This window comes from Homalodisca vitripennis, chromosome 5 (assembly GCF_021130785.1).
Source record: "Homalodisca vitripennis isolate AUS2020 chromosome 5, UT_GWSS_2.1, whole genome shotgun sequence".
NCBI lineage: Eukaryota > Metazoa > Arthropoda > Insecta > Hemiptera > Cicadellidae > Homalodisca > Homalodisca vitripennis.
In genome coordinates, this window is record NC_060211.1 from 105,140,667 (window position 1) to 105,160,045 (window position 19,379).

Here is a 19,379-nt window from a genome sequence, read left to right on the forward strand (position 1 = left end):
TAATAAAAAACCAGTGCACTTCGAAGCCGGCATAGCTGACGCTTAAATGAGATTAAAAAAAAAAAACAAAACTGTTTGGGTTGATCTTTGATTTGATGAATGAATTCTAGTTTTAAATTAAATGAAAAAAAAAACACTATGGTGGTAAAACCCCGATATATTCATTTATAAACACCCTGTATCTTATAAGGTACTGTATTCTTTTCATCTCATTATGAAAAGTATATACAATGCAGAAAAAGGTGGAATACAATAAGAAATATACTATAACATTACTTCTATTTTTATTTTGATACTTATTTTGTTTTCATGAATGTTATTAAGGGGTTTTCTTTTTAAATAAATGACACAGATTCATTCTTGTTTACACTATTTAATTATTCCAGTGTGGACAACATTAACAGTAACAACAACATTAGAATACATGTGGACTCATTATTACAAAAAATATCTCTTTCAAAATCAACTTGTGTAAACAATTTGTGCAGGTACAAACAATTAATTTAATACTGATTTAATCACATTTGTTTCCCTAATCTATGTAAGGTACAGCTAAGCAGTGGTTACTTAATTAAAAACTTAATGATCTTAAATTTGTATTTCTAGATGGCTTACACATCAATCACAACATAAAAATATACTCTTGGGAAAAAATGAACGCAGATTGGTATTTGGTAGTGAACATTTACAATGCACATTGATGAGTTAGTTATGATAATGGATTTTGCAATTAAACTGTTCTAAAATAAATAATTTTTATACAACAATTTCACAGATTTCAATTATTGTATTTAATACTTTAATTAAAAAAGAGTTATCTCTTTTCTTGGCCTTTTTCAATCCAATACTATCTTAGACACTCCTGTGCTAGAAGTTTATAAGCAGAGTAAAGGTTGAGTATAACTTGTATTACAAGTTGAAGAGTCTTGTTTACAGGCAAACTTTTGAACTTGTCTATTGCTAGTGTAAGTCTTTGACCTACACACCACGCATATGCATATAACATTTTGTATTTTTAGATTGTTCATATATTTTTCAGTTTAACTATGTAACAGAATTTTAAAACCAAACTATCAATTAAAAAATCAGTGGAAAACTATGATTTTGTAAACTAAAAGTGTATTAAATTACAATTATTGAGGCCAACTCTACAAGCTGAATTAATACTGAAGCTGCTTACTATAACAACTAAATAAAACATCTTTTTAAAGTCAACAAGGTCCATAAACTTAATAGTTAATTCATAAAACTATTTTAAAACTCACAATTTTCGAGTTTCAGACAGACAATTAGAATGCTTCAATAGTATTAATCTAAGGCAATCTTGTAATTTTATGAAATGTTTATGATAAATACTATTTAAATGATACTGGTAATATGTGAAACTAAGTTAGGTTAGTTTAAGTTCTAGCAGATTAGAGCATGTTTATTATACAATCTCTTATATTATAAATCATTAATTTTCAGTTTAACAATAATACATTTTACCCGAAAAACATTTGACGTTTTATAAAATACCAATTCAAAGCATGTAGAACTGTACGAAAATTACTTGATTTCATACTTTGCTCAAAATTACCAGTTAATAGAATACCTAGGTATTCTATATAATGCTTGGATTTCACACATTGCAGCTTAAATGTATTCTTATATAACTCACACTCATAGGAATATTTACTACAATCTCTTAAATTTACCTCATGGAAAATGCAGCCATACTTGCTTTACGTTTCCGAATCTAATCTTCTGTCTTCAAAAATTAGCCACTAAGACAGCTTTATCATTTGCCTCTAAAAGGTCTTCTTTCACGTTGCAAAGCTGGCCCAGCCATGGTCAAACCAACAGGTGGCCAGCATCTTAGACAGCACCACACTGCACAGAGTGCTCTCATCCTTAGGCAGGAGATCTCATCTCCACAAGTTTGTCTTGCAATTTGGTATTTCTACCCTCATTCTATTTAGTGTCTTCCACACTATATAAGGTAGTTCTCCGCCAGGTGCCAGTTCCTCCCCCAAGGTTTGGATTGGTTTGAAAAAGAGCCATAAAAAATTCATGTAGTAAAAGCCTATTATGAAGATTAGCTTTGCAATCATTTTAATAACCAAACGTCACCTATATATTTTCACATGGATCAAACCCTCTCCATTCCAGACTCAATTTGTGAACGCCACCACTACCATTGTTTGACATTTTGTTCTGCATTCTGATACTGATTTTAACACTCTACTCTTCATATAAACTAGTACACAGGTATTGGAACTCATAAATTGGAATTTGATGTAACTGTTTGGATTTAAAGTGTCAGTTAAAAGCTGTCCATTAATCAATTCTCTTTTACAAATTTTACCATTTCAGTAAACAGTAGGATTTTACTGTGCGGATTGCTTTGACATTACTACACAAAGATTCAATTAAATTCAAAATGTCTTCATTCTTTACATAGTTTAATGGTGAATATAGTTTTTGTAAAGTGGTAGAACAAGCAAATAAATTACAAAAATTATTATTCATGAATTTACATTCATATATTAAAAACAATGTTTTAAAAGAGTAAAGGATTTAATCTAATAGAAATTATTTAGCCTCATTGTAAATAAAATACGTCATCAATACTTGTCAAACAATCCAAACTTAATTAGAACTAAAAATGAAGATTAGAATTTTAGAGTTAAATTTTGGAATGAAAAGTTCTTTTTGAATTCCCATTTATAACAAATTTTTCACACAAGCATTTAAAATTTGATGTAACTGTAAGTTTTGTAATTCACTCTGCTATCACTTCACTTTGCGGTCATAACCGTCAGCATATACTAAATTACTCACTCAGGCTTTACTATTTTTCAGTGTCTAAGGAAAAGGTAAAATTGACAGCTGCGGTGATTGTACTAAAATCACAGAGTGTCTTCATCACTAGAATCAGTGTTGTAGCCGATCTGTTCATGCCACCAGTCACACACCTCCAACATTACATTAGGCACTTTTGGAGCACTTGTCTTGTTCAGTGATATATCTCGCAGCAAACAAACGGTTAGCTTCAGATCCTTCTGTCACGTGAGGCAGGTTCTTGTTGGAACCTAAAACATGTTGTGACAGATTTATACAATGATTTGTGTTCTACTTGTGGGCGGCTGGTATCTCCAGCCCTCTTCAAACACACCACTGTATGAGTATTGTAACTATATTTATACTATTTTGGAGAATTAAGGAAAGCTTCATAGAATGCTATATTGAGTATCTTGGGATAATGGAGCCCCTCTGTTAATTAGGAGCTAGGTTCTATGATTGGTTGCTAAAGGTGATGCTACTTAAGTGAGTGTAATGTGCAAGATCTTTTATCGAGACATTTCCGAAAAAATACTATCATCCAAAGAGATGTAAAATTAGTAGTTATTAAACAAAATATAAACATCAAACAAAACTAAAAATTAGTTCCTTAGCCACAAATTGGTTATTAACTAAATAACTTTTGTATGCAAGTATAAATGTTGAATTTCCTGATTTTTTCAACTTTGCTATCTAACTATTTTTTCTAACTTTGGAAAAGTTGCACAATTTATTAGCACTAACTGTGCACCTACTTACTATGTCACTAATGTCAAACAATAAGGTTTATTGGGAATATCAATATCAATTTGGGATAGTTCAGTTCATTGGGAGAACATAGAGACCATATTTGTTGGGGTCCTGTAGGACGGGTTATTACATTGTAGACATAAAGACAACAAACCAACTTTCTTCAAACCAACCCTTACCAACTCTCTGTATGAAAATGGGTTAAATTAGTTTGTTGAAAGAAACATCTAATGTATTACAATTTCACAAAGTGCATATACACATACATAAATGTTTTTATCTATATACTATTACTTTCAAATAAAAAACAATTATATAACAAATTTTTTATTTAGAATTAACCCATTGGCCTTGTATCACAGAACGGTTCTGTGACAGCTAGTCTGGGCTCAAAATTTATATCACGGAACCGTTCCGTGACAAGTACAGCGCCATCTAAATAATTTTTTTAAAACTCCTTTTTCAACCAAATGTTAGTATAAATTAGACTCATATTGTTGTAACACATAAGAAAACTGCAACACTACAATTAATTGAAATTTTAATGAATAATAAGTTACTATAAGAATATTAGTGTACTACAAGTGAAAAAAATTAATATTCTTGGAATTTTCAGTATTTAGAAAAAACATTTATTCTGACAAACTATGCATATATATATATATATATATACACACATATTCTAGTATTGCTAGGTAGAGAAATACATTTCAAATAAAATAAAAGCAACAATGGGGTATTTTATTTTATATTATTTGAGTAAACAAAAAAAATTTTAATTTAAAAAATTCCAAAACTTTTTTAGTTTGTACAGCATTATTATTTTTAAATTATGACCAAATATATCACTATCTATTTATTATTAAATCCCATGTCATGTTAATCCAAAAAGATATAAAATATAACCAAATAACTTGAAAAATAAATTTTTTATAAACATATAACAAAACTCTTACGTTTTTAGCATTTATAATAGGATAACTCCAGTTGAGCTGATAGTAAAAATATGTGTAGGCCAATGGGTTAAGATAATGTATAAAATAAAATAATAAAATTAAAGGTGTTACTAAACAGTTTAAGTTTTCTTCATATTACTTATGTCTTGCTAAGATTACAAACCGATCACAACTTATGTTTGGTTATTAGTACCTGAATTATTTTGGCTTGATTTAGCTACACACATTAAATAAACCAAGTAAAAATAAGTTCTGGACTATTAACATGTTAATGTTGGCAAACATGCTAGAAATAAAATAAAGTATCATTTAATAATTTTGTTTACTTAAATACAATGAAGCTTTGACAAAGAATGATTTTGTAGTAACAAAAATGTCCAGGATGGCCAAGTTTCTAAATACATATTTTAAGAATATATAATAGATTTTTATGCGATTTGTACACAACATAATTTGTACAGTTAAAAAAGCAAAAATTGTGCAAAGGATGAAATATAAATGACTTCAATCATTTACAATTATAATATTCAGCTGTATAAAGAAAAACAAAGGTGTCACTGAAATTAGCAACTCTTTGTGAATCCAGTAGTATATGACATGTGTTGAAATGCATGCTATACATGCATGAATGTTAAACCAGGCAAGTCCCACATAAAAAAATTCAGCAGATGCCACAAAAGAAACAGTAAAATCAACTCATTATCAGGCAGTTTTCACTAGTAGGATTGTTACTATTAAAGACTTTTCGTACATTCCAACTTTGTGGAAACACTAAGTTGAATTATTGTAAACTTTTAACTTGTATCCTTTTGTCTTCATCAACTTGCAAGATGTTTTAAGGTTTTCATGAATCATTCATTAATATATTATATACGTACAAGAAATGCTAAATATTTCTCAGAAGTACCTTGTGACGTGTTTTAATATGCAATAGGCTGACAACATGCTATCCAGAAACTCTTGGATCATTTCTTTGTTCTCTGCAACATTTCTCTTAAACATTCAAAGAATTTATACTATTAACAACAATACAAAATTATACTACCAAATGAAATTGTAAGTAGCAATATTGTATAAGAAATGTAGCTTACCTTGAGGTCTATTGTTTCTCTTCTTGTTCGCTGTCCGTTCTTTGTCTGGTCTTGTGGCTGGATCTGACAGTGTTGGCACCAGAAGTTTTCTGCCTGTCCCACTACCCACACTGTCAGATCTGGGGATCTGTTTACTCTTAGCTCTGTGTCTCGGACCTTCCACTTCCTGTAGCAGACGACAGAAACAATCATACTGCCTGAGCCACACATTCTTTCAACTTAAGAATAAGGAAAGGTGACTTTCAGATGTTAACTCTGCGTCTTAGTGAACTCAATACAAAACCAGTGATGAAAAAGTCCAATTTAATGGTTACAATTTCTATGAAGAAAAACGAATAAAACTTTTAAAAGCATGACAACAAAATAGGTATTATACAACAAAAGCAGCACATGTCAGTCTCTATTTTGCAGTATATGTTATGATCAGATTTAGATGCACTGGGATTAAAAAGACTTATAACAATTTAGATGTGTTAAAAAATTGGCAAGCTTTCATTTAACGTGAATACGAAATGTGAGCTGTGACTACTCTCACACTTCGCTTGGTTTTAGTAAGTCCTCATTTTCCTCCAATGTTTTATGCTTGAGCCTCAAAGGCTTTTTGGATTTAGTTTTTGGAGAGATTTTATGTCTGAATCAACTGAATGATCTATGAGGTGCAGGGCAAGTGGAAGCCACACTATAACATTTAACCTACCAATGAAATTAAGCAAAGCCAAGTAAGTGCTAATACCCTTTCTAAAACTGGACGTAAATCCGGTAAAATGTTTTCTTAACCAATAAAGTTGATGCATTATTTTACTTGGAAGAATCTGCTCAAGAGCTTATGAAAGGGCTGGAAATAGAGAAATCGGGCGATAATGTTAACCTAACATTGCATTACTAATTTTGAAGAGAGGAATTACAACAATAAACTTCCAGGATTCTGGAAAAGTGGAAAAACATACTGATTTTATTATAAGGTGCGTAATAATAATTCTGAAATTAAACAGACTCAATCCTTTGATCATATGAATTGATACTGTATACACACCAAAACCTGTTGACCATGGTTTCTTTCATTTCCCCTTTCCAAACAATAGTCTAAAGACACTGTTAACCCTTTTGGAAAAGAATATAGATATTTGGTAATAGTAAGCAAGATATTATCCCCCTCCTTCAGTTCGTAGTCATAATCCTGTCAGCTCTACTATTTTTATGATGAAGATTCACAAGATATTACAGATATACTTTTTAAGTATAAAAATTACTATTTCTATTTGAATTTTATAATACATATATTTGATTCACTATGAAATTTACTCTTTCACTGCTTCAGACTGTTAATGACAGTAATCACTTCTGTTTCAAAATATATCAGTAAAAGGAACAGATTTAAGTGTACAAAACAATATACAAGACCAGTAGTTGTGAAGAATGAATGAATGAATAATTTCTGTACTTGTGCATGAATGCAGAAGCAGGTGAATGATGGCTCACCTTGGCGTCTCCCTCGCTTTCCCGGTCTATGCTGGTATCCTTAGTCTTCTCCTCAGGATGGTCCTGCATGGGCCCAGCGATCAGCTCATTGGTGGCTCTCAGTCCAGCGATTAAACTATTTTGCTGCTTCTGAAATTTTGTTATAAAATTATTTAGAAATATTCTTTGTTTCAAGTTGTTGTGGATTAAATTTGCAATTCTCTATTTAGTAAAATAACACATTCTAAACAAATATACTTGATTTACAAATACATTAGTCCTACTCCGTAGACTAATAGGTTATAGTCTCGGCTCTCTAACCGAGAGATCACAAGTTCAAATCCTGAAGAGGTCCAATCATGTACTTTGTACTTTGAAAATAAAAACCAGTGCACTTTGAAGCTGGCATAGCTGACGCTGAGGTTTAAATAAGATTAAAAAAAAGAAAACACAAATACATAGTCAAATAAAAGAGATATCGTTATCATGATACACACCAGATATATATATGCTTAAGCTTTTGGTGGCCTGCATTAAAAAAAATCAGACTTCCTAAAGAAAAAATTAGAAATAGAGAATCTAAAACAAATATTATAATGAAAAATTCATAAAACTTATTACGAGGGGGTACCCAAAAAAAACCGGAATTATTTTATAAAAAATATATATTATCAAATTGTTTACAATACGACCTTATCTCCTTCAAAATAATCTCCATTACAACTAATACACTTGTCCCAACGGTATTTCCATTGATCAAAACATTTTTTGTAGTCATCTTTAGAAATGGCTGCAAGCTCGAGCTTCGTTTTTTTCTTAACCTCTTCAACGCTGTCAAATCATTGACCTTTCAAGCCTCTTTTCATGTGTGGAAATAAAAAAAAGTCGCATGGAGCGAGGTCAGGCGAGTAAGGTGCGTGGGGCAGCGGAACCATGCCGTTTTTGGCTAAAAACTGCCTAACTGAGATGGCTGTGTGTGCCGGTGCGTTGTCGTGGTGGAAGAACCAGTCTCCAGTCTGCCACAAATCGGGTCTTTTCTGGCGAACACTGTTGCGCAATCTTCTTAAAATCTCCAAATAAAATGTTTTGTTGACAGTCTGACCTGGAGGAACAAACTCAGAATGAACAATGCCTTTAGCATCAAAAAAGCAAATCAACATGGTTTTGATGTTTGATTTGACTTGCCGACATTTTTTTGGACGAGGTGAAGATGGCGACTTCCATTGGCTTGACTGTTGCTTCGTTTCTGGGTCATAACCATAGCACCATGACTCATCACCAGTAATTACCTTTTCCAGAAAATCGGGATCATTTTCGAGATGTTCTTTCAGAAGGCGGCAAGTTTCAACTCGATGTGCCTTTTGATGGTCAGTCAGAAGTCGAGGAACAAATTTGGCAGCAACCCTTTTCAGTCCTAAATCTCCTGTTAAAATTCGCTGAACCGAGCTAAAAGTTAACCCACTACTCTCTGATAGTTCCTCAATTGTCTGTCGACGGTCGGTGAGCACAAGTTCACGAATTTTCTCAACATTTTCGTCCGTTCGAGAGGTTGATGGACATCCAGAACGAGGTTTGTCTTCAATCGACATGTCGCCATTTTTAAATCGAGCGAACCACTCGTAGACCTGAGTTTTCCCCATAGCATCATCTTTGTAAGCTGTATTCAACATTAAAATAGTTTCTGCAGCATTTTTACCAAGTAAAAAACAAAATTTCACAGCTGCACGTTGTTCACTTAAACTTGCCATGACAAAAAACGAAACAAGAACAAAACAGGGTTAGTGAAAACAGTCACTACGAACGAACAGAATGCACTAGGACAACGGAACTGGGGTCACTGAGCTCGCAATGGGTTGCGCGACACACGCCTAGCGGCAGGAATGTGTACTACACGCTGCCGGCTGCCAGCAATACAATTCCGGTTACTTTTGGGTACCCCCTCGTATATGATGAACAAAATTTACTTATTTTACTAGTCAATAAACTGACAAGTACAAGTCTTCGTTGTACTTTGTTTGTCAACACAAACAAAAACTGGAGTTGCTGGAATGTGGTTGTGTATAAATAGTATTGGGTGCTGGTTGGTAATGTTAATACTATAACTGTATTAAGTATGTTATAAGTAGATGTTAAAAAATAATCACTCTTAGTCGTATAATTATTATATTAACCAAGAACCTTAATTTTACTATTTCCAAAGTATTCTGACCACTTTTTAATAAATCAATATATATATATTCTACTATTTCATTACACAATTTTGAAATCTCTGGTGAATTTTAACAACCAAAATCAATATTACTTGCATTTATCAGATCTACTTTAAGACATTTCCAAATAACTTACACTGACAGCTCTTATTTTTTTCAAGCAACCTTCAAGCCAGGTTCTTATGGTTTGTTTGGCCACTTCTTCTTCAATTATGTACTCAAACTCCTCTCTGGCAAGCAGTTCTTCTAGTTGTAAAGCTTTCCGAATATCCACAGAACGATATGACAGCATACTGTAATTTGAATAGTAGTAATTCAAACAGTTTTTCAACACATAGTAAGACAGTTCAAAAAATAAATAAAAGTTACCATTTTATAATTTTTATTAAATGTATTGGTCAACTAACCAACAACAAACTAAAACAACTAACTTGACTACTTAAATTTACAAATTCAAAATCAAACTGCACGTGACGAAACTTTCAAAAATGACTTCTTCAAAAACATTGTTATTTTTATTTTTAAATTAGTATGAACAAATATTTTTAAAATAACTTGCTCAGATCAATAACTAATGCAGTTTTAAAATATTATTCAGCATTACCCAATATACTACCCAGTATTAATAAAAGACTCAAGAATATACATATTACCAGAATAAAACATGCACATATTTTAAGGTGAATATGAATGAAGAATGTTCATGTTTTGCTGGCAAGACGATGAAAACCTTCAAGCAGTTAAACCTAAAAGGGTCTCTTCTACAGTAAAAAATATTTAGGTTAGTTAAGGGGCAGGATTAGGCCTGCTTCCTGCTAATTTTCCATGGAACAGAATCCATGAAGGGCATCATGGGGTTAATATTGGCATCAGTCATTTCTACCTTGGAAGGCTGACGAAGCCCACGTTTAGGCTTCAGAGCTGTGGGTGGAAGCTCACCCATTCCTACCATCATCTTCCATAGTGAACTAGCCTTGGCAATCAAGCCATCTTCACTCACAGTATCTTAACATTTGAATTTCCCCTAGATATTCACTAGATTGCCCAGTGACATCAGTTTTGGCTGCACACAAAGTAGATCATACTGGACAGGTAATCATCAATCAGAAATGAACATTTCTTGATAGAATAAATGCTTGTGTGCAATAAATGAATAAGATTATATGCAAAGATCCACTGCTGAATCCATTCTAATAATATTATAAATGTGAAAGTACCTTTGTTTGTTTGTTTTATTTTGTATTCACGTGTAAGTTATCCAACTGATCGTTCTGAAACTTTACATTGACATTTTTACGGTTCCTTGAATGAATAAAGGCCTATTTTTATTTCGAAAATCCCTTCGGGCTATGCCCAACTGGTTTAAATTAGCAAATAACCCATCTTGGTCTCTACAGTTATGAAATATGTCAAATGTTATCAACTGTTCTGTGTAAACATTGTTTATTATTTTCAATTTGTTTACATTCTCTATGGTGTAAAATCATTACTTTTCTTTGTGTTTTTAGATTTCAGCGATTAGGTAAATACTCAGCTACTCTACCTTATAAAATGTACTAAAACATAAGATTGTCAGAATTTGGCTCTGAAGACTGCCTTTGAAGCAGTCGGCAGGAAACAAGGTAAAATCATCTATGGAAGAAAAAATACTAAGACGAGTAAATTACAATGGCCATAAATATACCCTTTTAAACATATTTTCTTTGTTATTGTAAGAAAGCAAACTTAAAAATTGAATTGAATCATAATTTATTTCCAATTTTGGTACATGAAATAGTGTACAAACTAAAATTAAAACTCCTTAAAACATAAACAAAGTGTAACAATGTAAAAATTAAGCAGTAATTATAAGTACACAAACATTAACATACGATTAAGGAATCTATTCATATAACTAGTTGTACATTCGTTAGTAGTAGCAGTTAATTTATTTTAAGAAGTTGAACTCATTAGGTAATAATAAAAAATATTAGTGACCTAGGAAATAAGCCTACATGGCTGTACATGCCTGTAGAAAGCCTGTGCGTAGGCTCGAGTTGCTGCCATGAAATCGTGGACGGATTGTAATTTGTTGTCTTTATTAAATATAAATCATGCGAACTACGTGGTGCGCTCGTCACGCGCGCGCCCACACAAACACACACACACTTCATGATATATTGTAATAATGTCAATCTAAGCAAATAATTGAAAGTATTAATATCTAGAATGGTGTATTTCCAGAATCAAGAAGAAACACAAAGTATTAACTTATACACAGTGGTTGGTTGAGAGGATTAAAGTGAAGCAGTAAAGTATCTCTTTAGAGATAAATTATACTGAGCTACCATAAAACCATTCATAATTATTGTCAGTAGTGGAGTAACAGGTTAGATAAGGAGGGGAGGGCCAATGTTAGAAGTAGTCCCGTCTGTATTCAGCCGTAATAATTGATTCAGTTTCGTCAATACTGATAAGAGACAACTATTCATTTGAACGTTTTTTACAAGTAAATACCGATGGTGAATCGAAAATGTGGTGATCAGGACAATATCGACAAAGATTTCTAAATAGAAGATGGGATATGTAGAAAGAGTTAGTTGATGATACGGATTTACTAATTTGCATTAGAACAACTCCAATATTCCTTGACTTTGGTGTTGGAAATATAATTCCAAACCTACAAAATTGCATGCAAAGCTGCAGGTAACTGCTAGTTATGGTAAATAATTAGACTAATATACATTTAAAGAATCCTACAATATTACATATATAAGAGATAATAGCTAAGGGCCATAGACATTATATGGAAAATTTCATTTTTTTCTCAATTAGGTGTGGACTGGACCTTTTCAAAGTCATTTGCCAACATATCAATAAAGAATCAGTTTAAATATCAGCTGACATTGGACCATTGCAGCCAATAATCCCAAACACTAATCTCCAAACCCATCTTCCGAGTAGTGCTGGATTTACTTTACAAACACTTTACATAATTGCAACATCCTTGTAAGCATTATATTTAATACCATGGCATTGATTATGATTACATTTAAAAGTACTGTGTGGTTCATTTATTTATTAACAGCTGAACCAATGCATTATGTTTAATTTACAAATAACTTTGTTAAATTAAAGGAACTCTTGAGTTTAGTTTTACAATTTTAAAGCAGGATTTCGTGATTTATTTTTACTTCTGTAAAGTCAATTCATGACTCACGACCATACACATTTTAAAAGAAGAGTTTATGACTTTATATGTTAGAATTGATGGTAGTAACCACTTACTTGAGGACATCATGAAAAGTGACATCTTCTCCATTGTGTAACCGCTCCAGCTCGTAGCACATGTGTTTGAAGAGCAGCCTGTCCTTCTGTGGGTCCACTTCAAGTCTCCCTTGTAGCAGTCTCAAGATAAATCTTACCTTTAATGCATATTTGTTTGGACATAAGTTTTAAAATTCATTTTTAAGTGATATAGTTACAATAATAATTAACAAAATTAAAAATATTATTGGTATTGGTTAATTATAGTAAATTTTCTTCTTTCCTGTTCTTTTTCTTAGTGTCTAACTGCAAAAGTGTATATTTTAAAAACATACTTTTGAGTAATTTTTAAACTCTCTCCACTATAATGATATTCTTCATACTTAATGGTATTTACTCCGGAATACTATGACATTTTAAATATTGTATGAAAGAATAAAATCAAAAAGGTAACTGGCATAGTCAGGACTATCATTGTAGGATATGTACAATAATATAAATTATTTCTATTCAAAAGAACTTTGTTTTTTATACTATTTTAAAACCTTCACTGTGATATGAATCAAGTACCAATTTCAGGACAATCGTAGTAGTTGTGAGGTGCATTTACCACAGTCACTGTGTTAATCATTGGTATTGAATTAGCTAATGCAATATTGTATGTTAATTTGGCAGAATAAACCAAATTTTTATATCTTGCAGCTTAACCGTCAAAATATGGATAATGCCATTTTCTGCTTTTAAAACCAAATATGGTTATTTAGAGGAATATTTTGTACCAAAGCATTATATTATTATCTTTAGATCTATTAACTTATACGTACATACTAACTATAATACATGATCTATTATTTTCTGAATCTAATATCATGAAATGTGATTGTCATCAGGACACCATCCCAGTGGCTTAGAAGATGTCCCCAGAAACTAGTAAATATCAGAAATTTATGAACCAAATAACTCAACATTTTGCATAGACATGCATGTTATCTTATAGTTGCTCACCACGAAGATACTTCTTTCTTCAGTGCATGGTTCCGCCTTTTAAATGTTCAAAAAAGTACTAAAGTTTACAATAATTTTTGTGATTTGATAGATCTCAATTACAAATGGATGTATACATCAATTCGAGGCTTCCACTCAACAGCCATTGAATCTAATGAAATTTCAGAAAATGCAGGAACAATATATGCCATGAAATGTTACAAGGATATTCATGATTTCTAACCCCAGGTCTAATAAATAAAATGGTTTATTAGGAACTAAGTAAGTATTCAGAGTTCCAACACATTGGACTTTTTATTTAGTCATTCAAATTTATAATAATTTATAACAACGGAAATATCTTCCAACTACAATAACTTATCTTTGTAATGTTTAGTATGCTGTTTCTAAAGGATTTCTCTGATGCATAAGGTGTATTAATTTATTAGTAACATCCAATAATTATTAAGATAGAAACACCATCAAACTCACCCTTCTAACTGGAATCACACCTCTCTGGTGAATGTCGACTACATTCCAAGTATTTTGGAAATTTCGAATATCTGCGTAAGAGAGCAAAGCATCTTCTTCATTTGAGTAGAAAAGAGAAAAATTCTCCATAATGATAGCTGTAACAACAATGAAGTGAAGATAATTACAGTACCAATGGTAGATACTTTTGGGATTTGCAAAGAAATAATTAATAATCCATGTATAAATTATTAATATTAAACTGAATACCAAAGTTACAAGAAGCAATAACCAAACCAAAACACTGTACAGACATACCATTGCAACACATGATGCAAGCAATACAGAAGGTAAGTCTCAACTTATTTGGGTCTTAATCCTAGAAGTGGCAGTCAGGATTTCCTGAAAGGCAGCCTGATTTTTGCCTTTGTGTAGAGGTTTACTAAATTGTTTATAAACTGCTCATACTATACTGAAACCATAAAGTGTTTCTTCATTCACTGATTATGAATCTGGTAAAAAAAAAAATACTGAACTTCTAAATATTTATTAGTTCCAGTTTAAATTGAGGAAAATATACCCATTTTCAAATGCCAAAATCATATGTAAGAAATAATTTAAAAGTATTCTAATTGATTTCAAAATATACATCAGTTTTGAAATTGATTTGTTTTTATAGTAGCATTTTGTTTTTGTAAATGAACATAATAGTTTTTACCATGTTCATTGTAATTGAAAAACTTGAAAATGACCAACACTTTTGGATTTATTTAAAGCATCTGTAAGAATAAAAAAAATCATGTATATTGCTTATATAACTTATTTTTATATAGAAATCAAAGAGGACAAGTTAATATGACTGTCTGAATTTTTACTAGTTGTAAAACCTAAAAAGCTGTGACTAAACATTAGTTGTGTTTAGCTCAAAAAAGTGCTAAAAAAGTAGTCCTTGAGCAGATGATTCAAATTTTCAAAATAACCATATTATAACATGCATTTTGTAGTAATCTTCTGCTAAAAACAAATATATATATATATATATATTTTTTGTAATTTTTGTAATTTTTCAACCACAAAAAGTACTCAGAATATAAAATCCGAAAAGTACCTATTTGATCAACGTTTCACAAGTATCAAGAAAGTTATAATTGATTTACTTATTCTAAAATCTACTGGAATCTCAAGGAAATAGTAAATTAGTACTTTACAGGTAATTTTAGGACTAAAATAGTTTATTAATTATTAAAAACATTATAGTTTATGTACATTGTATATTGTCTGCGTATGTATCACAACTAAAAAAGCAAACTATAGTTTACATTAAATGAAGTAAAAATGTACATATATATTAAACAATATGATATCACACTTCAAATTATGCTTTATAGCAAAAGAAAGTAGTATACTACTTTTTTATTACTTCACCATGCACACCAAACAATTAGCACCAACCCTAAGTGACTTGGAGATTTTTCATCAGGTGATGCAAAAACTTACAAAATGATTGCTTTGAAACAGCTGTCATGATGAATGCTGACCAATAATGACCATAAAGGTAATCAAATGACATTACAGATCATACATAAGCTTTTGTTTGGTATAAATAAAGTTATTAAAAAATGTTTTATACCTTATAGACAAATAAAATAAGATTATACTGTTTTCCGACTGCTGAAACTTTTGTTTATTTTTACAACAATGCTTTTTGCATTGTTTACTTCCTCACATGATTAAACTTATAGATTTGAATTTAAAGAAGAGCCCTATACCAGTTTTCAAAATGTCATGTTTCTGTTGCTGTAACAAATGGTGATTGTTAACATCCATAATCTTCGGTAGTGTGCACATACCCACAAGCAGATTGAGGACAATGTATGTGATGATCACATAAAAGGAGCAGAAGTAGATGAGGGAGGCCACGAAGTTTCCGCAGTCAGATTCCCAGTAGTTGTTGGCAGGGGTGCAGTTGGGGGGTTGTATCATACAGTCATGCATTATCTTGTTCCAGTCCTCCCCGGTAACTATACGGAACAGCATGGCCACACCGGTAACCGGTGAACCAAAGTTGGCCCTCCTACACAGTACCACAGTTATTACAATATAGTATACCAACTGTCTTCAAACTAAAATAATTTTTTCATAAGTTTATCTATCATTCAAAATATATTTCAACACATTAACGTAAAAAGTTTATTTTCGATTACCTTCCAATCCCTTCTCCATATTTGACTGTGCCAAAAAGGATAGAACCTGCCAGGGCGTAGAAAAATACTAGAAGGAACATGCCGAATATGATGAAGAAACTTTTGCACACTGAGACACCCACAGTCAGCATCAACATCTTCAAAGTTGCATGTTTCCCTGTGATTGTGAAAAATCGTAGAACAACTACAACAAATCCAACCGTGTATGACAAGTTGTTCTGAAAAAAAAGAAACCTTTATTTAAATTAATTATATACAAATTGTTATATAAACACTAATTAAAAAACATATATATGTGTTGCCATTGGTATTTTTCTTATTGTTTGTTAATCGTTTATTTTAAAGGATGCCTGAAGAAGAGATCATATTGCAGATCTCGAAACATAGTGTTACTGATTTCTTGTTTCACTGAACGATGGCAAACGTCCAGAAAAATCCTGTTTCCTTCATAAGCCATGTACCGAATTTAGGACCCGTAAAATTGTGCGTCCACCACAGTCAATTAGTTAAACTATGATAACTCTATAGTTATATAATATGTTATTAACACCTCCACTACGACATGAGCCATGTAGCAACTTTAGGACCCGCAAAATAGTAGTAATGTGCGTCCACCGCAGTCAATGTGTTAAACAAAAATCTGTTACACATTGAGGTCACATCACATTTTATCTCTTTTCAAACAAAGAAGGCAGGAACAAATGAAACCTTATGTACAAAATTTTTAGAGCTTTTAACTAATGAATAAATAAGTTGTAAGTTTAACAGATGAAATTTACAAGTAATATTTTTGGAATTACATGTCATGAGCATAGGCATAATTTCGAAGGCAGTCTGGGAATGCCATAAGGTCTTGAAATTGCTGGCGAAAACCAATAAAGTTATTCTAACTTGGGTGCCTGGATATAGAGGAATCACAGGAAATGAAGGGGCAGACGGTTGCGCTAACTTGGGAGCCAACCGTCTTCTTACCGGTCCTGAACCAACGTGTGGGGTCTCATATAACTTAGCACGTAGATCAGTTACCAAGTGGATGGTTAACAAACACCTACAACATTGGAGAAACACTGAGGGGAATGTACAAGCAAAGCGGATGCTCAAGGGACCATCAAGGAACATTGCAGCAGATGCCCTTAGAATGAGTAGAACGGAGATCAGAAAGGTGACTGGTTTTATTACAGGTCATTGGATATTCCGAAGTCACCTGAACAGAATAGGTATTCCAGTTCAGGAAACACTGTGCAGGAAATGTGGTGAGGCTGACGAAACAGCCAAGCACGTCATATTTGAATGTCCGGCATTACAGAGCAAACGCTCAAGATCCCTAGGTGTTCTTGTGCATACGGAAGAGGGGTTGGAACAGGAAAGCATTGTTCAGAAGATCTCATGGTTTTGTAAAGGCCTGGGATTTGATACAGCTTAAACCTGGGAGAGGGTGCACAATAAGCCGGATGGCTGAGAGGCAACTACCAGGCCTAGGAAACCTGGCCCTCTGTAAAAAAAAAAAAAAAAAAGTAGGCATAATTTGGGGAGGGGAGGACAGATACAAAAGTCTATTAACTACTTTTACTTAATGCCCTTAAAGATGCACACAACCATATGATTGAGTTTTTATTTTGAAAATTTCATCAACTGAGTCGAAGGGAAAACTATTATTATTTCCCTCCTCAATATTTTTTATGCATTAACCTGGTGTTAGGATTTTTCCTATTGCAGTTGGATGATAAATATATATACTTTATTATTTTTACTTTTATGATTATTGATTGGTTAAAAGAAAGTTATTCTTATTATAGTATGGAAAAACAGTAAATAAATTGATGTAATAAAGAGTGTATTATTTAGTATCTAAAAACAATAATTATTCTGAAAAATCATTCTCTTTTCTTTTCAGTTCAAGTTAGAGCATTGCATTCTCTGCAAGTTTAGACTCTTAAGATATTCACGGAAATCAAAACAATTATCTACCAATTAGTTCTAAATCAATTACACAAAAAAAGTCTAAAGCATATTTCGTACATGATTGGTTACAACAAGTTACAAGGATAAAGTTATAAATAATTATTAAGCTGATCTTTAAATTTATTTAATTGAGCATAAGCCTCCTTTCAGTTAGATTTGAACTCTGTCAACTAATACATTTAGCTTGTCTTCTTGCATATACTTTGCTATCATTTCTTGGTCAACAGCCATTAGGGCGAGTCCACTTAAGTGATCTTCCATCATGGTGCTTCGCAGATACGTTTACAATCTTCATAACGTAAAGAATGTTCTTTAGACGCTTTGTTGTGGTAGGCCAAGAATGTGATATTTCTACAAGTTCCAGACATCCGGTGCATTTATCTGGATTAAAAAATCAGTTGACTCTTGAAAAGTTATTCAGAAATTTTTCTTGTCAGTTTTCACAAAATTATACTTTGCATAACAGTAAAAGACTTGAGCTGAGTATTGTAGCCTGCAGACAAGTTAATAGAATTGCTGGATGTTCAGAGTAACTCTAATCTAATAGCAGTTGGGCACAATCATTGATTTTGCCATAGTCGTTCTGAGAAAAATGAAATTGCAGGTTTGCGATTACTGTGTCGAGACAAAATAAATGTTGATGTTGAACATTTGTTCAGGTGATTGATACAATGATGATTCTGAGTAGTCACCATCATCAGGTTTTTCAGAATCTTTCATTTCCGAAGAGTGGGAGAGACAGTCTTTTAAAAGACAAACTTTTCATGCCATATTTTTGCTCGCTCTTCTACTTCATTCCACGCCCCACTAAATCCAATGTCATTTCCATCCAGTTTTAAACAGTCAATAACTGATTCAACTTTTGCAAAAACCTTAGAAATATCCAGATATTCACTCTGCAGCTCTTTTGAGAGGACATCGGTCTGGCTCAAAACATTGTGCAATAGTTTCAGACTGAAAACAAATTCAGAGGTGCTGATTTGTTTGGCTAGACATCTCCTTCTGCTGAAATTTTACTATTTGTTGTGTCATTTGCAATAACTTCCAAGTTCGTACACTACTGGAAGTTGATCCAAAATAGCATTAATGGCCTTGTGCCAAACAGTCCATCTAGTTCAAGACAAGCTCACCAGTCTTTTCAGTTTTGTTCATCCACTTTACTTACATATTGATTCAAAAATAGAAAATATTCTGGCTGATGCATTAATTATATTACAGAAATGA

The 19,379-nt window shown here is 32.3% G+C and overlaps 1 protein-coding gene across 1 annotated transcript in view; it reads right to left on the reverse strand.

Annotated features, from left to right (window-relative positions):
* Positions 1–353: 353 nt before the first annotated feature.
* LOC124362639 (sodium leak channel non-selective protein-like) overlaps positions 354–19,379 on the reverse strand; it is a 71,342-nt gene continuing 52,316 nt past the window's right edge. The window contains 9 exon segments of the mRNA XM_046817316.1: positions 354–3,020; positions 3,022–3,074; positions 5,621–5,786; positions 7,100–7,228; positions 9,425–9,581; positions 12,556–12,692; positions 14,011–14,147; positions 15,840–16,063; positions 16,194–16,411. Coding sequence (XP_046673272.1) covers positions 2,892–3,020; positions 3,022–3,074; positions 5,621–5,786; positions 7,100–7,228; positions 9,425–9,581; positions 12,556–12,692; positions 14,011–14,147; positions 15,840–16,063; positions 16,194–16,411 — 1,350 coding nt within the window. The 3' untranslated portion in view covers positions 354–2,891.